This window comes from Myotis nattereri (assembly GCF_964212035.1).
Source record: "Myotis nattereri genome assembly, chromosome: 11".
NCBI lineage: Eukaryota > Metazoa > Chordata > Mammalia > Chiroptera > Vespertilionidae > Myotis > Myotis nattereri.
In genome coordinates, this window is record NC_138086.1 from 36765817 (window position 1) to 36788250 (window position 22434).

At 57.2% G+C, this 22434-nt stretch overlaps 2 protein-coding genes and 1 pseudogene across 3 annotated transcripts in view; 1 reads left to right on the forward strand and 2 right to left on the reverse strand.

Moving 5' to 3' along the window:
* Nucleotides 1–22: 22 nt before the first annotated feature.
* Nucleotides 23–7263, reverse strand: LOC308526840 (zinc finger protein 467-like). Its single transcript, XM_081102078.1, has 2 exons — nt 7176–7263; nt 23–4595 (listed from the first exon to the last, which is right to left on the reverse strand). Exon 2 carries the CDS (start codon nt 4582–4584, stop codon nt 3112–3114), a length of 1473 nt encoding a protein of 490 aa, XP_080958204.1. The 5' UTR covers nt 4585–4595; nt 7176–7263; the 3' UTR covers nt 23–3111.
* Nucleotides 7184–11235, reverse strand: LOC308526842 (zinc finger protein 467-like). The gene is made up of 5 exons (XM_081102080.1): nt 11053–11235; nt 9023–9096; nt 8416–8538; nt 7489–7602; nt 7184–7351 (listed from the first exon to the last, which is right to left on the reverse strand). The coding sequence occupies exons 2-5, from the start codon at nt 9054–9056 to the stop codon at nt 7317–7319; spliced, it is 306 nt and encodes a 101-aa protein (XP_080958206.1). The 5' UTR covers nt 9057–9096; nt 11053–11235; the 3' UTR covers nt 7184–7316.
* A 2506-nt stretch (nt 11236–13741) lies between these two features.
* Nucleotides 13742–22434, forward strand: part of LOC308526757 (SCO-spondin-like) — a 43862-nt pseudogene continuing 35169 nt past the window's right edge. Inside the window, exons 1-12 of the transcript in view lie at nt 13742–13791; nt 13998–14156; nt 14560–14642; nt 14761–14940; nt 15172–15415; nt 15511–15610; nt 16220–16335; nt 16423–16502; nt 16987–17139; nt 17409–17579; nt 18351–18482; nt 20968–21095. The product of the transcript in view is annotated as an SCO-spondin-like (transcript). The remainder of the gene's footprint in view (nt 13792–13997; nt 14157–14559; nt 14643–14760; nt 14941–15171; nt 15416–15510; nt 15611–16219; nt 16336–16422; nt 16503–16986; nt 17140–17408; nt 17580–18350; nt 18483–20967; nt 21096–22434) is intronic.

Genomic DNA, 22434 nt, shown 5'->3' on the forward strand with positions numbered 1-22434 from the left:
AGGCAAGGGAAGAGAAGGCATGAAAATCCAAAAGAAGGAGGAAAAGAGTCATTACAAGTGATATGACCATACACATAGACAACTGAAAGGAATCTATAATCTATTACAATTAATTTTTTTTAATTAAAATTTTTCATTTATGGCAAAAAATATTCAAGAATCTAGGAATAAACCAGAAAATATTTGTATAGAGAAAACTATTGAGCACTTTTTAATCGTTTCCTTCACTCCTTACTTCTCATAACAGTTAAGGCAGATGTTAATACTACTATTATCATTCCTATTTTACAAACGAGGAAAGCGAAGCACAGAGAGGAAAATAAGCTTGCTCCAGGTCACACAGCCAGTAGGGGGGTTGAACTGCACTTCTGGGGTAATTGGCTGCAGAGCAAAGTGAGGCCCTTAAACATGCAGAGCAAGAGGACACTGAAAGCTGCACCCTCAAAGTAGGTGTGTGCAGTCTGAGGCAGAAAAAAAGTAGATTATTTTTAAATTTACTTACCTGCAACCACTTGTAAGCTCTGAGTGAGGGCAGATACGTATTGTATCTGTGCACCAAACACTGGGTGCGGGACAGAGGGGCGTTCAATAAACAGGAACTGAATATCTGAATGAATGGTGCATTTATTTGGATTTGAGACACCAGAGAGTGAGTGAGGCTGTTTGAATAAATTTACTGAAATTTCCCGAGTGTTCATAGAGCCCTTGGATTCTCATTGAAACTGTGCACATTGACATCTGGGGCTCAGCACTGTGCCTGTTTCTCTGGGGCTAATAGGCTACTCAGACATCATTACAGGAAGGAAGTTAGAAAAGTGTTCTTTCTTATTCTGGAGCATCTGTGTCTGCCCAGCATGTCCTCAGACTCCATCCTTTCCATTTTATTTTTTAATTTTTATTTTTTTAAAGATATATTTTATTGATTTTTTACAGAGAGGAAGGGAGAGGGACAGAGAGTTAGAAACATCAATCAGCTGCCTCCTGCACACCCCCCACCAGGGATGTGCCCGCAACCAAGGCACACGCCCCTGACCGGAATCGAACCTGGGACCCCTGAGTCCACAGGCCGACGCTCCATCCACCGAGCCAAACCGGTCAGGGCCATCCTTTCCATTTTAAATGTTTAAATGTTTCTGGCTTGGTGGTAACCTGAACCTGGACTTTAAGGTGATGAAAGACAAGACCCTAGAGCCGTGGTCCTCATCCCTGGGTGCACACTGGGATCACTTGGGGAAAGTTTTGAAAATCAGGTTCGGGCCCCATTTATGCAGATTCTAATTCAATTGGTCTCGAGTGGAGAGAGCATTGATGTCTGTCATCTGCCTGTCTGTCTATATCCATCCATCCATCCATCTTTATATCTACCAATCTGGACATATATAAACTCTTTGTTGAAATATAACAAACATACAGAAAAGTGCACGTCTATTGGTATATTTTCACGTTTCCAGGAGATTCTAATGTGTTGAGAACCATTCTTGTTGGCAAAACTGTAGAACAAAGTTTATCTTTGGGCCTTTCCCACTGTTTCCCTTCAACCTTTCTCACTACTTACCAAAGAGAGCTTCTGCATCGGCCCACAACTGGCAGCATCTCAGGTATTTATTTAATTCCAAATTGATATACAGAGTGCCATCGCTGTGCCGGGAGCCCCAGGTGGGCCCATGCACTTCATCAGATATCAGAAGTTCACTGTAACGAGTGGAACAGGGAGAGGGACCACAGACCCCTAAAGAAAGGGAGGTGGGGACCTCAGGGGAGGGAGTGGCGGATAAGGGGTGCAAGCCCCCTCCAGTTGGGGTTCAGTGTCCCTTGGTTGAATGAGGCCAATTTCTGCTCAGCCCCAGTCACGAGCTGCCAGATCTTCTGACTTTTCATGAGAGAAGCTGGAAGTCCAGATTTTTATGTGAAATATCCAAGTATTTACATGCTGCTGGGGCAACGCAATGGCCCCTATTTATAGCCACACTGTCATATTTACTGTGACCACCTGCTCATGGCCAGGAAACTTAACACTCACTGCATTCAAACCCCCCTTCCTTCTCTCTTGCCCCTCATCAACATCAATAATCTTATTGTAATGAGAAAGCAGAGGCCCAGGAAAATGAATGTGCTGCTCCAAGTCTACAAGAGGCACAGGAGGGGTCAAACCCAGGACTCCTCACTCCAGGTTCAACTTGTTCCCCATCACCCCACCCCTTCCCTTTACTGACAGGCAGCTAGCTCTCCCAGCTGCCTCCGCTGGGGAGGCACAGCTACAGAGACGTCTGGCTCAAGCATCCATCCTAACGACAACGTAAACGTATGATGGGAAAGAAATTCCATACACCACTAATGTCCTTCCTCATGGTGCCAGGCAGGGTGGAAGCTGGGGCTGCTTTTCTGAGAGCCCCTTGGGAGAGCTGCAGATAGCAGAAGTTCTAGAGCTCTAGAAGCCAGGGTTGCCTCGTGTCTCCATGGGAACAGTCCAGCCAAAGGGCACCTGTTTCCTCTCTGGGTATTCCCCATGTTCCAGCCTTCAACATCTGGCATGGGAAATGTAGACTAATGTTTCTTCCTCCTGAAATTTCTGAGCTAGAGGCAGGGAGCAGGGGAGTGGTTTGGAAATTAACTGTATTATATGTTGATTTGGTAGAGCTATTACCAGCAGCTGGATAAGTGGAACTCACCCAGGGTAGGTAAAGCCAGGTCCTCTGGGTGTGGATTAGTCAGGGGTCCCCTCCCCCAGCTCATTTAAAGCTCTAGAAACTTCAGATTTAAATTTTAATGGCACTGTAAGTACTCAGATAACCATTCTTTCCCTCCCCCTGTAGCGGTTCCTGACTTGGCCAGGGGTGGTCCAGGGAACTTCAGCTTTCCAGGGCTTCTCTTGCTGGGGGTCTTCCAAGGACTCAGGCAGGAATTATTCCTAGCAAGGGTTCACTCAGCACTTTGTTACAGAATGTTAAAGCTGGCTATCCTTTCCGGATGTCTCCCCAGCAAGATGGAGAGGAAAGAAAAACAGCCGTCAGGGCCTAGGCCCTCCAGCCACAGTGCTCACCCGCTTGGACTTGGGTCTCTCCAACCAGGAAGCAACAGAAGGCAAAGGAAGGGCCTGGACAAGGAGGAGGCTCAGAAGAGCGGGGGCGCCGCCACCTCCGTGGGAGTGGGCCAGGCTGGGGCCGGGAGGTGAGCGGCGGAGGCCAGGTGGGCCGCGTCGCCGTGGATGCGCTGGTGCCGCACTAGGTGCGTCTTGCGGCTGAAGCTCTTGCCGCAGTGCGGGCAGGAGAAGGGGCGAGAGCCCGTGTGGATGGCTTGATGGCGGACCAGGTTGGTTTTGGAGCTGAAGCTACGGGCGCAGACGGTACAGGCGTGGGGCCGACTGCCCGTGTGCACCGCTTGGTGGCGGCCCAAGTGGGACTTGCGGCTGAAGCGGCGGCCGCACTGCGCACAGGCGAAAGGCCTGGCGCCGCTATGGGCCCTAGAATGGGCGACCAGATTTGGCCGCGAGCCGAAGCGACGGCCACACTGCGCGCAGGCGAAGGGTCGTTCGCCCGTGTGCACCCTCCGATGCCGCGCTAGGTGCTGCCCGTGGGCAAAGCCGCGTCCACAGTCTGGGCAGGAAAAGGACCGCTCGCTGGCGGGAGCGCCCTGGGGCGCCTGTGTGCAGCGATCCCCGCAGGCCAGGGGTTCGGTGGCACCGCCCAGTGCGCACTCGTCACATCCAAAGGGGCGCCCCTCGCTGCCGTGCAGACGCTGGTGCGTGGCGAGGTTCTTCTTCCAGCCGAAGCTCAGTCCGCAATCAGAGCAGACGAAAGGCTTAGGTCCCGGAGGGGATGGGGTCAGGGTCTGGGCAGGAGAACCCGGAGGGGCGGGCACATCGGAAGACAGCGGGGCGCGGCAGGCCGCCTCGTGCACCCTTTGGTGCCGCGCCAAGTGCTGCTTGTGCGTGAAGCTGCGTGAGCACTGCGCGCACTGGTAGGGCCTCTCGCCCGTGTGGATGCGCTGGTGGCGGATCAAGTGCGTCTTTTTGCGAAAGCGCTTCTCGCACTCGGTGCAGGGGAAGGGCCGCTCGCCCGTGTGCGTCTTCTGGTGCGAGCCCAGGTGTATCTTCTGGCTGAAGCACTTGCCGCACTCGGTGCACGGGTAGGGCCGCTCGCCCGTGTGCGTGCGCAGGTGGCGGGTCAGGTGGGCCTTCTTGCTGAAGCGCTTGTCGCACTCGGAGCACGGGAACGGCCGCTCGCCCCGGTGGCTGCGCTGGTGCAGCAGCATGTGCGCGCGCTGCGTGAAGCTGCGGCCGCAGTCGGGACAAGCGGACGGGCCCTCGCCGCGGTGCAGCCTCTGATGCAGCCGCAACGTCAGCTGGTCCCTGAACCGCCGCTCGCACTCGGCGCAGCCATAGGGCTTCTCTGAGGCAGGAGTCCACCCGGCCAGCGAGAGCCCACCCAGGGCCCCTGGGATCCCCGGCTCCAGCTTATAGGCGGCGGCCAGAGGCCCCAGGTCAGGTGTGGGAAAGGGGCCGGGCAGTAATGACAGATGCTGGGGCCATTCGACTCTGTCTTCTGCCTCCTGATCCTCTTCCTCCACCTTCACCTTCCGAATCATCCACTCCTCTCCTGAAAAGCCAAAACAAGACAAGTCTATTAAGCCCCACGTTTATTTATGCAACGTTCAATTTGCCAGTAGACCACCCCTTCCTGGAGCCCCGCATTCTGGCTTCTGTTCTGTCCACTGGGGAATGACCAAATCCGAATATCTTCCCCTCTCTGCAGACAGGACGCCTGGTGACCTCCCCCCCCCCACACACCCCCACCCTCCTGCAGGGGACTTTCTCCCAGGCTTGCCCATGTTGATAGGAGCGCTGATCAGAGCGCTTTCCTTGCCTCTGAACATGAATGTTGTTCAAGGTTCAGGCCTCAGGTGTCACTCTGGGTTCATATGCCCATGGCAGCCGTCTCAGATCTTCCTGTCTAGCAGGCTCCTTTCTGGAACCACAGTCTCTCAACTTCGGTTGAGCAGTTCCCCTACGGAGTCCTGAAAATTGGCTGTAGCTCCAAACAGCTCCTCTTTCCAGACCTATCTGCTTACTTTAATGAGAACTGCAGCTTCCTTCTTCCAGATGCTAGGCTCAGAACCTTGAGACCTTGACTCTCACCTTTGAGCTTCCCCTGCTCTCAAACTTTCCACAGTGGGCTTTGTATTCCATCCTGCTGTCTCTCCAGCCCCCTTCCCGCCAACTCCCTTCCTTCTTGCTTCTACAGCCAGGTGGGAAGTCCCACTTTAGACAGAGGATTGTGTGTACAGGGAACCACTGAATGGTGCTGACCGTGGAGAAGCAGGGAGGGCCTCTTCAGAAGCAGATTTGATGTGGGTTTCCCTGGAGCTTGGCCCCTCGTGGGAAATGGAATGGCCCAGCCAACAGGAAGGAGCTGAAGGCCCAAGATTCAGTGTCCACTTGGGTTCTCCTCTGCCATTAACCAGCAATGTAACCTTGGTTAACTTACCTCTTTGAGCTAAGTTTGTTAGTTTGCTTAGGGATAAGGGTTGGACTAGTTCATAGTTCCTAAACCTGGTGCCACATCGTAATCTCTTGGGGGAGCTTTTACAGCATGCATCTATGGGAGCAGAGCACATGAGTCTGTTCTCTTTAAAGCTCCCAAAGTGATTCTTGTTTGAGAACCATTGAGCCAGGTTATCTGGGTTCCTGTCTGGCTCTAAAAGTCTGTAATAGCCCGAGCCTTGGCTACATTACACGTGAACTATCACAACTGCATTTATTGCCAGTCTCTTTTATTGACCTATCAATTCCAAACAACTATTTATCCTGTTGTGATATTGCTTTCTTTTTTATTGTGCCACTCTTCTACTCAAGAACCAGCAGGAGCTCCCTATTAACAGGATACAGTAAGTTCTAGCTGCATCTGAGGTGCAACTTTCTTTTTATCCCAGGCATAAGCCCTTTACTTTAGCCAGGCTGGTCTGCTCTAAGCCCAGTCACGTGTCAACTTTCCTGCCTCGCAGTCTTTCCTTAGTCTAGAATGTTTTCCCATCCTCCACCCACCCTCATGAGAGCTGAAGGTTACACCTTTCTCAAAATGCAGCACAAATCAAAATCTTCCACAAATCCAGTGCCTGTAGCACTTACTGTTAGTACTCATTGTGACAAGGCTTTATTGTTATGTTAATTCTTTATTCTAGCTCATATTAGTGTCAACTTGGTTTAAGCTTCTGGAGGGCCGACATCTTGTGTCCTATTTCCTATGTATCTAATAAAAATGTGTATGTGTCTAATAAAAATGAAAATGGCCACCATTTATTGAATGCCAATTATAGATGTACTGTGTATACATTATCACAAACCTTCACAACAAACATGAAATTACCCTGTTTACAGATGAACAAACTGAGGCTCCTGGAGGTGAGATAGCCAATCCAAGATTACTCAGCTAGGGGATGTGGAACAAGGATTCAAACAGGTCTGCATCGCTTTAGAGCCTGTCTCTTTCCACTCTACCTAACAGCCTAGAGCAGGGGTGGGCAAACTTTTTGACTTGAGGGCCACAATGGGTTCTTAAACTGGATCGGAGGGCCGGAACAAAAGCATGGAATGGAGTGTTTGTGTGAACTAATATAAATTCAAAGTAAACCTCATTACATAAAAGGGTAGGTCTTTTTTTTTTTTAAGTTTTGTTAAGTTTTATTCATTTCAAACGGGCCGGATCCTAGAGTTTGGTCAGCAAACCGTGGCTCGTGAGCCACATGTGGCTCTTTAGCTCCTTGAGTGTGGCTCTTCCACAAAATACCGACTTCTGCGCATAGGCCACGAAGTTTCAATTGCACTATACGTGTGCGCCCGCATGTGGTATTTTGTGGAAGAGCCACACTCAAGGGGCCAAAGAGCCGCATGTGGCTTGCGAGACGCAGTTTGCCGACCACGGGCCTAGACCTAGTAGACATTAAATAAATCCTTGTGGAATAAATGACATCTCTCAGGCAAATGATGATAAGGTTGGTGCTAGTGGAAGGAAGTGATGGGCAGGATTGTAGAGAGAGAATCAACTGTTCCATCGCTCTGGGTATGGAGGAGATGAGTCAAACACAACAGATTTGGAGCATTTGGGTACCACTGAGATCAGTGGAGATGTGGGGAAGAAAGCATGTCTGGGCAGAGACAATGAAAAAGTTAATCAACGCACCATGTTTTCATGGAAATTATAATTCAGGCCATCTACAAGTCTGTACTTAGACGGGGGCAGAGATGGGGGAAGTTAGGACTTCTAGAGTACGTTGACACGATGGTGTGTTTCTCTTGGATCGGCCTCGCTGATTCCTGTTGTCTAGGGATGCAGAATTCCCTCTGGGTGCTGAAGCTCTACAAGCAGAAAGGTGCCAGGGCCTGATTCATCTTGTATTGGAAGGGCCTGGAGTGGCTGCCACATCAGATAGCAGCTCTGGAGCTTACAGGGCCCCTGTTCCCTCCACCTTGTCCCCTGCTGATGGAAGACTCACCTGGGCAGGAGCCCACAGGCTCAGCCTTCCGTGGTGTGTGTGCCTGGCTTCCTCTGCAAGGAGCCTCAGCCTGTTCAGGGTGGGCATCTTCCTCCAGTCTGGGGGCTTTGTGCCCTGGCAGAGAACAAGCTACCTCAGGCCACTGCAGACATCACAGATGGACAGAGAGCCCCTCTGATGCTAGGAAGCAGGGGAGTTTGAACCCCAGTTCCAGCCCTATAGGCAAGGACTGCACCCAGCCCATCTCATACCTTCAGGGGCTGAGTTCTCAGTGGCCTGGAGCAGCTTCAGGCTCCTTCAGGCAGGGCAGCTGCTTAGGCACTGCATGGCTGCTAAAGCCACAACAGTGAGGAGTTTCTGGAATATGTGTATGTGTGCAAGTAGAGGCCCTGCCCTTCAGCTTACATGAGGCTCTTCGGAGGAGGGCTGGGGACCTCCTTGCCACCAGATGGACGCTGTTCCATGGCAAATCATGGGAGAAGATAGTGATGTCAAAAAGCCAGGCACATCCCTTCCTTGGGTATCTTCTCTTGGTATCTGTGTAGCTTTGAAACTTCCCTGTTTCAAATCTTGCTCAAATTTTAGCTTCCCAAGTAGGGAAGCTATTCTCACCACCCTATTTAGGCTTATTCTGCTCCACCCACTTACAGCAGTCTCAGTTCTCACTCTGCTTTATCCCCTCCTAGCACACATCCTCTTCTAACAGGGTTTATACATGTACTTGTTTTTACATTGGGTGGACTCCCTGCCCGCACTAGGATTAAGCTCCTGGAAGGTAGGCGTCTTTGTCTACTTGGTCACTGAGGTATGCCAAATATTCAGAATGGCACTTGGCATTAAGCAGGTGCTCAATACGTATTTGCTGAAGAAAGGATGATGAAGGACGGTTCCCCCCTGAGCCTCCATCCAGGGTCCCCACGTACTTACCCGAACAGGAAGAGGAGCCCAGAGCTCTCTCTTCCCTGGGAGGGCACATCTGCTCCTGGGCATTATGGGAGCCTTCCCCAGGCTCACTTTGGGGGGCCATCTCTGGCTGTCCCACAGAGAATCCTGTTGCAGGTAGAAGGATGGGTCCCAGTAAGCATCCAGTAGAGAGAGGTGACCAAAGGCAGGGGCTCTTCCCCTTCCCCCCAGCCCACCCAAGGGACTTTTCTCAACCTGCTCAGGTAGGGAGGGTCCCTAGTCAGCATGGACAAGGAACAGCCAGGCTCCCAGCAGTCTGGCCAGGTGTCAACCTGAGCCCCTTTGTGTTGAGTCAAGCACAGGTGAAGTAAGTGGATTCAATATCCTGATGCTCTATGAGTACGCATGCGCACGTATAGTCTAGCACAACCTCCAGTGTGGGCAGGTGTTCACAAACACCCTGAAGAAACCCAAAAGGATACTGCTCTAAAGGTTCCAGGGGTCTCAGGAGTCTTGGGGTGGCGGTCTCTGAGGAGGGCTCTCCTTTCTTTATTGTAGAGAAGCAACAAGCCCAACAGGCTTCGGAATCCCCACCCCCACCCCAGGTTCCTCCCGGGTTCTGCTGGCTCACCCAGGGAGCTGAGGGCCTCCAAGGTCTCTCTCATGGCAACCCCAGGCAGCTCCTTCTGGGATCGGCCACACACCCTAAGGAGAAAATACATCCTTGCTCAACTTCTTCTCATGGCAGCTTCTACCTGGGCCCTGGCCCTGCCCAACCTCTCCCCATCACCTCCCCCCAGGAGCTGCAAAAGTGATGTCGCCGCCAGGTACAGGTGAGGGAAAAGAGGGGAGGTGGATTTCAGAGGGTAAAGAGATCTTTACAGGTGGCCCAAGGAGAAGATCTGAAGCCATTTCTGCAAGCTCTGGTCAGCTCCAGAAGTCAGCAGCACCCCCTCACCTGGCGGGTCTCTCAGAGCCAGCCCCAGCCCCTCAGTGATCCTGTCGGGGGAGGAGGGGTGGCAGGGGCAAGTCGATTCTCTGGGGAGAGAGTGGGGGGTGGAGGGTGGGACACCAGACTGGGGAGCAAGAACACAGCCCCTAGCCCTCCAGCTGTCACTGCGGGAGCCAGCGGAGGGGCCGAGGTGAGCGTCCCAATTGGACAACTGGTGGGGGAGGCCCTCGAGGAGGGTCCTCGCTGAAGGCAGGAAACGGCTCTTGCTTCCTCTCCCAAAACCCTACCTCAAACCATCGCCCCTCCCCCTCGGGGTCCCCCCCCTCAGTAGGGCCACCCCGCCCTAGTGCCCCCAGCCCCGCTCCTCCGCCAGCCCAGCGGGCGCCCTGCCCCCTCCCAGCAGACTGCCCTCCCCGAAATCTTTCTGGCAGCCATCCCTCTCCCCTCCCTTCTCTGGTTCCCTCCGCCTCCCGCCCTCTCTCCCCACTGAATCTGGCTGGCTCCCCAGCTCCGCCCCCTGCCTCGCCCCTCCGGCTCCTCCCCCTGCACACAGCCCGCGGGCCAACCCCTCCCCGCCCCTCCTCCGCCCCACGACCCTCGACTCCGCTCCGCAGCGGTCCCCTCCCCCTCCCCAGGCCGCCTTCCCCTCCCTCCGGTTCTCCCCGACTCCATCCCCTCCCCGGTGCACACCCTCTCCCTTCCTCTACCCCTCCTCTTTCCTTCCTCCCCGCGGCTCTCCCCCACTCCGCTCTCCCCTCCTCCTCCCTCTCCTCCCCCACTCTGGTCTCCCTTCCTTCTCCTTTCCTCTCTTCACCTCAGTTCCCTCCCTCCTCCTGCCTCCCCAGCCCCCTTCCCCCTCCCCACACCCGCTCCTCCCTCCTCCCCTCCCTCCCTCCCTCCCTCCCGCAGCTCTCCTTCCTTTCCGAGGCCCCCGGCTCCCTTCCCCCTCCGCCTCCCCAGCAGCTCTCGCTTCCCCTCCCTCCCGGTCCCCAGTCCCCAGACCCGCTGCTCCCCTCCCCCTCCCGGTCCAGTCCCCAAGCTTATCCCGTGTCCCCCGCCCCCCCCCCCACCCCGTCCCCCTGGCCACTCGCTCCGGACCTTCTGCTCGGCCCTGCCCTGCCCTGCCCTGCCACCGCTGCCTCCAACACACCTCCGTCTCCCCTCCCCTCCCACCAGTGGCTCCCCTCCCCATTTCTGCACCCCAGGACTTCTCACCCCCTCTCAAGTTTGCCTCCTGACCAGGTCCCTCCCGTCCCACCTCCCCGCTCCCTTCGCTCCCCGAGGTCCCTGCTTCTCCCCGCTCCCGGCTCACCTGTCAGCACCTCCTGCTCCCCCGCCCCCTCCCTCCCTCTCCCTCTCCCTCTCCGGATCCTCCCCACTCCCTCCCCTCCGAGCCTTGCACCCCTTCCCACCTGAGTCCTCCCTCCGCCCCGCCCCTCTCCGGCCCCGGCCCTTCCCGCTAGGATCGGGTCACTTCTCTCCACAACCCTGACTCTCCCGACAAGTCCTCCCTCCCCAAGGCCCCCCCCCGCCCGCCCCGGCCCCTCCCCTGCTCTTTCCTTCCCCTCCCCCTCCCCACCTCCCCCCGCGCGCCCCCACCCCGGGGGCTGTCACCTGCGGGGAGCGCGCTGTGACCGAGCCGGTTTGGGGCGGGGTGGGGGGGGGGGCGGGCGGAGCCGCCGGCTGTGGGGCGCCTCCAGGGCCCGTACCTGGCGGCTGGCCGGTCGGGTCTCTCCGCTGCTGCCGAGACCCCGGTCCTGGACGGCTCTGCTCTCTATGGCGTCCGCTGCCCGCAGCTCGGACAGACTGACAGCCCCGAAACTTCGCGGGGAGGGGAGAGGAAAAGACGCGGGGCGGGGGGGGGGGGGCGGGAGGAGGAACCGCGCCCGGCAGGGGAAGGGGAGCGAGGCCGCTGGGGGGAGCGGGGAGGGGTACGGGGTGGGGGCGGGGGGGAGGCCGGGCAGGGTGTCCGGGAGGGAGGTCGCGGGCGGCGCGAAGCAGGCGCAGGCGGGCAGGTGAAGGTTGGAGGGACGTGGGCTGGAGTAGGTGCTGGGAACTGGGAGCTTAGGAGCGGGGAAGGGGCGAGGGGGGAGAGGAGGGAGGAGGGGAGGGAGAGGGAGGAGGGAGAGGAGGCCGGGAGGACGGGCACTCGGGCTGCCGGGGAGGGTGCTGGCGGGCGCCGTGGGAGGAGCCGGGAAAGGTGGAGCTCGGGGCGGGGGGTGGGTGGGTGAGGAGTCGGGGGACGGGGAGGGGTGTCAGGGTGGGCGCTGCTGTCTCTGATGGCGAGTGCCCGCGGGAGTGTGTCTACCCCACGTTCCCGCGGCGGGACCCAGCCTCCACCGGGGTCGGTGGGGCCGGTATTGGAAACGCCAAGCCCGCCCCGCTCTCAACCTTGATCCCACCGGGATCGACCCCGACCCACGCCCTGCGGCCCGCGGTCGGCGCCCTGAGACCTGCTTCTGGAGCCGGGTCCCTTGGGGCCGTGGGGCGAGGCCGAAGGAGCCAGGACCGGGCCCCTGTGTCTGCGAAGAATGGGCCCTTCGAAGTAGAAATCGGGTGGGGGCTTTGAGTCCAGTCACTAGAAAGCAGGCAGGGCTGGAGGGGAGGGAGCTGGGCGGAGATTGAGGGCGGGGTCCAGGTGAGGGGCTGCGGGGAGGAGTGCCCTGGGCCGGGGGAGGGGCGGGTCCTCCCCGGGAAGCTCTCGGGTCCTCCCCGGGAAGCTCTCCAGGCTGGACGCTCTCAGCCCTCCAGTCCGGCTTCTCCCTGTCCCTGTCCGGGGTTATGATGTTTCTCTGCCGCTTTACCACCTGGTCACCTGGGAGCTCCCCACAGCCTGTCCTGAGCTGAAACGTGGGCTGGTTATTCCAGGCCCCTCTCCCTGGTCTCTTCCTCCAATCTCCGCTGGGTTCCAGCTTCCCTCCTCCTGCCCCCTTTAGGGGAAAGGGCGCCTGTGACTCCAGTTTCTCCCATTTCTGCCTCCTGGATGGGCTTCTCGTGGTCCTGGGAGCAGAACGTGGCACTGTGTGCTGGGGTGGGACCTGCACCTCACCTTGTGAGACCTGCAGTGGAAGTGTGAGGAGTGCGGGAGAGTGTCCGGGTGTGTATGTGGCACTGGGACTGGGAGAGTGTCCATGCCCTTTCCGAGGACCCCTTTGGGGAGCTCCCTGAGGAACTCACAGCACCCTCTGTAGGTCCCAGGACCCGCGGTGGGCCCAGAAGAAATGCCTAGTGGGGCTCTGGCTCCCCAGCTGGGGGGACCATGTGGGATGCGTGAGGGACATCAGGTTTAGCGAGTGGAGGCCACATTCCAGCCTGGGTGTCCTCCGAGCTGGTAACCAGGATGCAACCAGGATTCCCCTGGAACACCTGCTGCTGCCCCTCCCAACCAGATGGAAGCTGGGATTATTCCATCAGGCTGCCTTGCCCCCACTGTCTCTTGCCTCCCCCCCCCCCCCGCCCCCTCCAACTTCTCCCTGAGGCTCTCATTCCCTGGCCAGGGCTTCCTGGTTCTGGACCTCAGGAACCCTAGGAGACTCAGAAGGAAACCAGAGTGGATCCAAGCAGCCATACATAAGCACCCCCAGTAAGAAGTGGGACCACAGAGGGGAGGGCACAGGTCTTTCTCTGCCCCCACAGCATCCAACCTCCCTGGAAACGGCTCCAGCTCTGCCTGCTTCCTGACCCTCACTTCCATAGTTCCTGGTGAGAGAGGGGCTGGAGGAGGCAGGAAAGGGAACAGGAGACAATCATGCAGTCAGAATGTTAGGGCTGGAAAACCATACCCATCATTTGGTGCTGTAAAAATTTTGTGGGGCCATGACCTCCCCCCCCCCCCCGGAATCTAATAAAAGTTATGGAACTGTCCTCAGAAAAATGTGCACACACACAATTTCATACCATTCATGCAGCCCCTGAGGGCCTAGAGAGGAAGGGTGGCTTGCCCAGAGTTCATGTTAATTTGTGGTAGGGCCTCAGAGTGTGGAAATATCAGAGGCTCAGAGTGTTTGACTGTGGCCTGGGACACATGCATCCCCCTCCCCCCAATTACTTACTTACTTACTTACACACACACACACACACACACACACACACACACACACACACTAGACAGGGGCAGGAAGGGGACGGTTTCCAGGGAGAGTGAGCCTCTGAGGGGATTGTGAGATGTGCAGGCAGGTCCAATCCAGTTCCAAGCAGCTGGTGCCTGGGGACATGGAGATGAGATAAAGCCTCCCAGCTCACAGTGGCCTGAAGCTGGCTGGACACACTGAGGCTGGGCTGCAGTAGACTGCCCTGTGGTGGGGGAGGCCAGTTCTGGCCCCTCTGCTCACCTGCTGCACACTGCCTCCCATAAGCCCAAGCCTCGAAGTCCCCCCAAAGTTGACCTGTGGAGGCACCATGCTCCTCTCTGCCCTCCTCTTTGGGATGGCATGGGCACTTACTAACGGGTAAGCCGCCCACCCCAGGGACCCTCCCACTAAGGTCCTTTTCCTCCTGCCCCATGACTGGGACCCTTTGGAGCAACCAGACCTCCTCCCAACCTCAGCCTCCTCCTCAGTTCACTAACTTCCCTGGGAGTTGGCTCTTTCAGGAATGGGCTTCTTGGTGGCAAGGGACAGTGGCAACTGCTCTCTTACTCCCCATCCTTGGGCAGGCGATGGTGTGAGCACATGGAGACCATTCTGGTGGAGGAGGAAGTGACCCCACGTCAGGAGGACCTGGTGCCTTGCACCAGCCTCTATCATCACTGGCGCCTGGGCTGGCGGCTGGACCTGTCCTAGAGTGGACGTGCAGGGCTCTGTCCCATCTACAAGTGAGTGAGGGTTGGAGTCTGGGCTGGCTGCCCAGCAGGAGAGAGCAAAGGGGCCACATCTGGAAACTGGGGGAGGACTGGTGGTGATCTGGAGAAGGAAGTATTTGGGAAGTAGGTCTGGGTGGGCTCTCAAAGGGCAGAGCATGAGGGATGGGGATAGTGGATGAGTGGACACCACTAAGAGCAGCCCATGGAGATGTTTGATGCCTCCTGCCTGTGTCTACCCGCCAGGCGGCCTCTCCAAGGTCATCTCATGGGGAAATGAAGACCAAGAAGGGAAATCACAAGGTAAGTTCACTCAGAGAGTAGGTGACTAGATTGAATGACTATCCAGGCCATTCCCAGGGAGGGGGAGGGGCTGGACACTAACATCTCCTCCCTTCTGCCTGCTCCATGGAGCCAGGCCCCAGGAAACATGACCTGTTGCATGGAACAGGACAGTGAGGGCCTGCTGCTCAGGCTGGGGAGGCACCCACCGCACCCTGGGTAAGTGCCTGAGATTAGCCTGGATCTGTATTGTCATGGAGGTGGCAGGCTGCTTGGGGAGGGAAGCTGGGTCCAGACTGACTGGGTCCACCCCGTTCTCTCCCTGTATCCACCACAGCCCTTGCAGAAGCCAGCCCCAAGGGCTACTGCTTTGCCACATGGCAGTGCCAGCCTTGGGCAGGCTCAGCTAATGCATCTGCAGGAAGCCTGGAGGAATGCTGTGCCCAGCCTTGGGGACCCAGCTGGTGGGATGAACGCTCCCAGGCCTGCCTCAGCTGCTCCAGCCAATGGCTTCCAGGTGGGTCCCAAGCCTGTCTGCAGCACAGTCCCAGCTGTCACCTGCTCCCTAGGCACTCCCACGTGGAGTTCTTGAGCTCTGGGCCTTTCCACAGGGCCCAAGTCCATTCCCCTGTCCTCTCAGATGAGTCACCTCCCATCCCCTGCCCACCAGAGTGACCGTGACTGTCCACCTGCTTCCTCCACCCTCCGCCCCCACATTTAGAGGCTCACGGTGGTGCCTATCCCCCAGGCAGCACCCAGTCTCCAGCCCTGCTGCAGCCCCTGGCAGGGGCCGCGGCCCAACTCTGGAGCCAGAGCCAGCGTTCTTCGGCCACCTGTGCCACCTGGTCCGGCTTCCACTACCGCACCTTTGACAAGCGCCACTACCACTTCCTGGGCCACTGCACTTACCTGCTGGCAGGTGCTGCTACTCCACTTGGGCTGTCCACATCAGGCCCAGGGGCCATTGTCCCCCGCCTGGACACTGTCAGCCGGTGAGGGAGGGAGCTGGGGATGGAGACAGGGAGGGAGCTGGGTGTGGGAGGAGGAGAGACACTGACCATCTCACCCATGACCAGCCTCCTCCCAGGTCCGGGTGATGATGGGACCAGAGGAAGTGCTGATTCAGGGTGGAAATGTCTCTGTGAATGGGCAGCTGGTACCTGATGGGGAGTCTCAGCTGCTCTCCGGTGAGGGACAGTCTGCCCACACCCAGGGTGGGGCTCAGAGGGGGCAGCTGGGGACTGAGCTTGCTGCTGCCTCCCCGACCCCCACCGCTGTTGGGAGGCATTTGGGAATGAGGGAGCCAGCCGAAGAGCCAGGTGTTATGGACCTAGTCCCCGGCCCCACACCTGCAACCAACCCCCACCAGCTCCCTCACAAGGTGACCTGGGGCGAGTCCTTCTACTTAACCACTTAACCTCTCTGAGCCTCAGTTTCCCCCACCTGCCTCCCACAGTGTTGTGAGGAAGGCTTTGGTGCTAGGAGATGGGACACACACACACACAACCTCACTCCCATCTCACTCCATGGACCACAACCAGGACAAAAATTCTGGTAAGAAACTGTCCCATCTACTAGCACCAAAGCCAGCATTCATGAACTTCTCAAGGAGGGCTGTGATGGGAAACCAGTGGGGCTTCTTTAAAGAATATAAAGTGCAGAACTCTCCAGAATGGTGAGAATCCCTCATTTCCCCTTCCCTGGGCAGTCTGAGCCCTAGTGCGATGGTGGGAGGGGTGGGTAGTGTGACCCCCACTTTCCCTGCCCAGGGCTGAGCTTGCAGTGCTAGCAGTCAGGGGGCCTGGGGGTCGTTGTGCGGCTGGATAGGTCCAGTTCGATCTCCGTTTCTGTGGACCACGAGCTCCGGGACAGACTCAAGGCCTCTGTGGGCTCTACAATGGCCGGTGTGAAGGTAAGTGGGTGTGGTGTTGTGGCTGGTGTAGGAGGGAAGAGAAGACCTGAGGCCTCAGACAGCACCTCTGCTTTCTCCCTCCCCCAGATGACTTCTTGGAGCCAGGAGGGGGGCTGGCTGCATTAGCTGCCACCTTTGGGAATTCCTGGAAGCTGCCTGACTCAGAGGTGAGATGCAGCCCTCAGGGAGCCTGGGCTCCCTTGCTCCCCACCTGCCCACCCACGCCTAGCTTCTCTGACACCTTCAAGCCTCTCTTCTGTCTCCTGCAAGAGACAGTTCCTGGGCCTCGCCCAGATCCTCAGGGAAGAAAAGGCAGGCTCGGGGTCCCACAGGAGCTCAGTGTAAGGTGCTGTCCACAGCCCTGGCTCCCTACACCCAGGGGACACACTCACTGACCTGGTTACCAACCAGTTTTGGTTAATCAGCTAGTCATCAAACCTCCTGCCTGTGGGTTGACAGTGATGCCAGCTCCCCTGCCCTGACCCCTGGCTTGCCACTTTGCTGCCCCTCCCCGTCATAACGGGGATGGTGTGTGGGTTGCATGTCATGACAGTGGAGCTTTGAAGCAGCTGTGAAAGCAGTGGCTATTTTCCTGGTGTCCTTGTGAATGTGCCTCATCTCTGCTCCCTGTCCTGACTCCGATTGTCCCAGGCTGGGTGTCTGGATGCGGTGGAGGCAGCCCAGGGCTGCGAGGAGCCTCTGAGGGGCACCGAGGTGGGCACGGAGGCTGGCCAGTTGCGGGCTGAAGCCCAAGATGTATGCCACCAGCTGCTGGATAGTCCATTCAGAGAATGCCATGTCCAGGTATAGGTGGGGGTGGAGATAGTGTCTGGCATCAGAGGGGCTGAAAAGAGAAGGTGCTGGGGAGGTGCCAAATGGGGAATCTGGTCCTGCCATTGGTGAAGCCCTCCTACTCTCTGTCCTGGGTTTTACCTCTGGGGAATGAGATTGCTCGTATGTACGTGCTGTGTGGTTCTTTACAGCCCTCATCTGTTGGCTCTAAACCAGGTGGGCGAGATAGAAGCAAGAGGAGGGGGCAGCTGGTTGGATGAGGGGCTGTCCTTTCTTGGAAGGTTTCCCCTGCTGAGTACCACGAGGCCTGCCTCTTTGCCTACTGTGCTGGGGCCCCAGCAGGCAGTGGGGGAGAGGGCCGCCGGGAGGCTGTGTGTGCCACCTTGGCCAACTATGCCCAGGACTGTGCCAAGCATCACATCCGCGTGCCTGGAGGAAGCCCGGCTTCTGTGGTAGGGTTCCTGCCTGTGCCTCCAGGCCTCCTGCCCTGCAGGATTGGGAACTGAGGGAGGGCCATCGTGTGACCCCTACTTCTGAGTGCTCTGGCACCCGCTGGGCACCCAGTGTGGCCTCCAGGCTCCTCAGCCCAGCGGTGTCTGGCGGGAGGAGGGGGGCTCCTGGGCCTCACAGCCCACTCCTGTGCCTGCAGAGCGCCTGTGCCCTGGAGACCAACTGGACTCTGACTGCGCCTGGGCCTGCCCACCCAGCTGCCCCACGGTGGGCGAGGGCGGGGAAGGGTCTTGCCGAGAATGCCTGAGCGGCTGCGAGTGCCCGCCCGGCCTCTCCTGGGACGGCGCCCTCTGTGGGCCTGCCTCCCAGTGTCCCTGCCATTACCGACGCCAGCGCTACGCCCCTGGCGACACCGTGCGCCAGCTGTGCAACCCGTGCTGGGTCCGCAGGTGTTGCTGGCCCTTTCGCTGGGCTTGGAGACCGCCCGATCCACTCGATCCCTCCCAGATGCTATCTCCTCAACCTGCTTCTCCATCTGGGGACCTCTCAGAAGTGGCCTGCGCCCTGTCAGGGCATAAGTGGTGGCCCTGCTTAAAGACCTAGCAGGTGACCTCCACCAGCTGACTCTAAGCCTAAGGGGAGGAGGAGGTGCCAGGGGCGGGAGACACCTGGTGTTGGGGACCCGAGGTCGTCTCCAGCTCAGCATAACCCTCCCCCCCCCCCCCCCCCCCCGGCTGATCCAGAAGGCGCTCTCTCACCCCTTGTGCTCACAGCTTGTGCCAGGACAGCCGGTGGCTCTGCGCGCGGGCCCCTGCCCTTCAGAGTGCGCGGTGGGCGGCGACCGGCACGACCACACCTTTGATGGGCGGAGCTTCTCTTCCATCCTGGTGCAGGTGCAGGTGCAGGTGAGGTGGGGAGGTGGGGGTGGGGGGTGGGGAGGACTAACTGCGCGCGGGGGAGGGGAGTAGGCGAATCTCACTAGAGCAGGCCCCTTCGTAGGGCTGCTGTGAGGGAGAAATGACCATGCAAGGGTGGGGCTGTGGCCGTGTAGGGCCCGCTAAATCATTTGGTCTGGCCCTGCCAAGGCATTAGAGGTGAGTTAATTAAATGTTTGAACAAATATAGCAGGCTAATTTTTTTTTTTTTAAAAAATATTTTTAGGAGAGGGAGAGAGAGAGATAGAAGCATCAATGATGAGAGAGAATCATTGATTGGCTGCCTCTTGCACACTCCCTATTGGGGATCAAGTCTGCAATCCGGGCACATGCCCTTGACCAGAATCGAACCTGGGACCCTTGAGTTGTAGGCTGGCGCTCTATCCACTGGGCAAAACCGGCTAGGACAGCAGGCTAATTTTTAAGATGATAATTTTGTATGGCTCCAGAATGATGTAAATACCCAAATGGCCCTGGGCAGAAAAAAGGTTCCCTACCCCTGCAAGAAACCACTAAATAAGTGAACAAAATACACACAGTTGTCCAGGGAGACACTGAGGGGGAACCGATTTTGGAGGGAGGATGGCTGCAGCAGACACCATGTAGTCTCCCCTTTGGGTTCTCACCTCCTGTTTAGGTTCCTGTGAAAGTACTGCTGTCATCACCACCACATCCAGGGGCACCAAGCAAAATCCATGCTTGCAGTCCTGTCTCACAAGTTGGACAGGGTGGGTTTGTCACAAGCTACTTTGTGCAAAATAGTCCCAGGGCCAATAAGGGACTTTCTTGGTCCCCTAGTAAAATTGAGTGACATCTCAGGTTTAGGCCTAGGCGTGTTCTTACACACACAAGCACAAACAGGTGTGCACAGATGACATATGCTCCTGCATATGCATATAGATTGATTTAGCATGTGCATACACATAGACACACACAGACATGAGCATACATACCCAGGGGGAGTAAAGACGGGGGCCCTCTCATCCTAGCACGCAGACATATGTAGACACACATATGGGTGTACACACACACATTCACATGTGCCAATGCACACATGAGTCTGGTTGGCTGGAAAGTGGTCAGCACACATTAGTGGGATCTACCTCCACGTGTTTACTGGAGGTGGTCTGTAGGACACCTGTTCTCAGGTGCACCCCTCCCCCCATTCCTCACCGTCTGCCCCAGGATTTGGCCAAGGGGCAGCTGTTGATCGTGCTGGCGCATGGAGCCTGCGACTCTGGGGCTGCCTCCATGCCATCTCTGTCTCCCAGGGGAATGCCCACATCCAGCTCAGGGACTCAGGTAGCCTTGGCTCACAGGGCACCTACCTACTAGGCCAGTGATGGCGAACCTATGACACACGTGTCAGAGGTGAGCACGCGAACTCATTTTTTTGGTTGATTTTTCTTTGTTAAATGGCATTTAAATATATAAAATAAATATCAAAAATATAAGTCTTTGTTTTACTATGGTTGCAAATATCAAAAAATTTCTATATGTGACACGGCACCAGAGTTAAGTTAGGGTTTTTCAAAATGCTGACACGCCGAGCTCAAAAGGTTCGCCATCACTGTACTAGGCCTTCCCTCCCGACAGCCCTCAGAACTGTGGCTCAGGCCCTAGCAGCCTCCTGTTACTGCTCCTCTCCCTGCAGACTCTGGCTCATTCCAGCACTTTCTGTCCACACTGCCCTGTGGTTTCTGAATCGCAAGCCTCCCCTCAGATTCCCCAAACCAAACCCGTTGCTTCCATTTCCCCTAAGCTCCCCATCTCCGAAGCAGACACAGTCCTTTGGGAAACTTCCAAAGCATCTTCTGCTCCATCCTTGGGGGGCGGGGCAGAGTGCAAGTTCTGAGAAGTCGGACACCAGACCAGATAGGTCCCTTCCTGTTCGGATGCTGAGCCCACAGTCCCTCCATCTCTTTCCCTGCATTTGCTCCGCCTATGTATGAACTGACTTCAAAGGCAAAGTAGGTGCTGAGGGTGGTCCTCAGTGCACGTAGGGGTGGTCAGGGGGAATGGGTGATCGCCCAGGGCTCCCCTCACTCAGTGTGGGCAGCCCTCCCACCTCCCGCCCAGTCCTTTCCCTTTTTACAGCCCCATCCTGCCATATGTTGTCCCCTTAACCTCATCAGCCCAGCCCAGCCCAGCCCAGCCCAGCCCTGCGTGGCAGCCCCCTCACAGGCCCCCTGTTCCAGGAGCTGTCCTGGCCAATGGGCAGGACATGGGCCTGCCCTGGAGTAGCCCTGAGGGCCTCAGTGTCTCCCGAGCCTCCTCCACCTTCCTGCTGCTGCGCTGGCCTGGAGCCCAGGTCCTCTGGGGGGTGTCTGACCCTGCAGCCTACATGACCCTGGACCCCCACCATGCCCAGCAGGTGTGCCAGGGGGCAGGTGAGTGGCTAGGGGAGGCCACAGTGGGCCGAGTTTGACCATTTCTGCCTATTCAGGTGACCTAGGTGCAGGGGCTATGCGGCACCTTCACCTGGAACCAGCAGGACGACTTCCTGACACCTGCCGGTGACGGTGACGTGGAGGCCAGCATTGCTGCCTTTGCTAGCAAGTTCCAGCTGGCAGGCAAGGGAAGGTGCTCTCAGAGGACAGCACCCCTCTTTCCCCCTGCAGCACCCACACTGAGCACAACGTTTTCGCAGAGCCATCCTGCATGGCCCCGTCTTCCAGGTAGCTGGTTGGGGCTCTCCTCCTGTTCACACCTGTAAGATGGGGTCAATACCCGCCCTGCCCTCCTCCTGGGCTATTGGGAAGGCCCTCCTGTGACAGGGCTTCTGAGCGCAGGGAGGTGACAGTGGGGACAAGAGGGAACGGGAATCTGTGGGGAGAAGCTGATCCATTTCCTCTTCTTCCCCTGAGGAGTGCCACAGGCGGGTGGATGAGGAGCCCTTCCACCTGCGCTGCTTGGCAGCCATGTGTGGCTGTGCCCCTGGCAGGGACTGCCTGTGCCCAGTGCTTGCCGCCTATGCTCGCCGCTGTGCCCAGGAGGATGCCCCATCTCCCTGGAGGAACCAGACCCTCTGCTGTGAGTCAGCTCAGCCAGCCCCCAATTTCCAGTCTCCTCCTCCCAGCTAGAAGGGATCCAAGAACTTTGAAAGGAGTTGGGGGTGGGACCTCAGGAGGACCTCTGACCTTGGCAGATTGCTGGCTTACCTTTTTGCAGAGGCATAGGAGGTGGTGGTGGGGTCCCCCGGGGTGGGCAGAGCAGCAATGGCTATGCCCCTGACCTTCTTGTGTCTCTGTGTCCAGCTGTCTTGTGTCCTGGGGGCCAGGAGTACCAGGAGTGTGCTGCAGTGTGCGGTCAGAAATGTGGGCTGCTGTGGGACCCTGAGGGCCAGTGTGTGCGCCCCAGCTTGTGCCCTGCCAGCTTGAAGCCCATCGTTATGCCCCTGGCAGTGCCACCATGAAGGACTGCAACTGCTGGTGAGGACAGCAACCTTTGTGGGGGGTGAGGAGATGGAACTTAGAGAAAAGGGCTTGCAGCTAGGTGGGTTTCAGCATGGCATGCACGTGGGGATGATATAGCACTGATAACTGTTACTCAGTGGAGCACTTTAATGTACATGATCTTATTCAATTGTCTTTAATTCCTACAATAACCTAGGGAAGTAGGAAGTAGAAGAATTGTTCCCATTTTGCAGGCGAGGAAACTGAGGCTCAGATAGGTTTAATGGCTTGCAGAGTCATACAGCTTGCTCATGAAGGTCTAGAACCCAGACCTCTGGATTCCAGTTGAGTGTGGTCCAGAAGCTCTTCCAAGGGCTAGGGAGAAGTAAAAGCAAGTTACACAGCTATGGAGGAGGGGCCAGGGGCCAGGGCTTGGTGGGTGAATGTGAGACTTCAGTGAAATTCCCCTCCTACTTGGGCTGGGAGTGGGTAATTCACTATCTTTGCCCCTCCCCAGAGCCCAGAGA

Bases quoted from the DNA above. Each gene is read 5' to 3' on its own strand.
- LOC308526840 (XM_081102078.1), bottom strand. From the start codon at position 4,584: ATGATTCGGAAGGTGAAGGTGGAGGAAGAGGATCAGGAGGCAGAAGAC.
- LOC308526842 (XM_081102080.1), bottom strand. From the start codon at position 9,056: ATGAGAGAGACCTTGGAGGCCCTCAGCTCCCTGG. The intron at 8,539-9,022 runs GTGAGCCAGCAG...TACCTGCAACAG, and splicing joins GGAGGCCCTCAGCTCCCTGG to GATTCTCTGTGGGACAGCCA. The intron at 7,352-7,488 runs GTGAGTCTTCCA...TTCTGCTTGTAG, and splicing joins GCCTGTGGGCTCCTGCCCAG to AGCTTCAGCACCCAGAGGGA.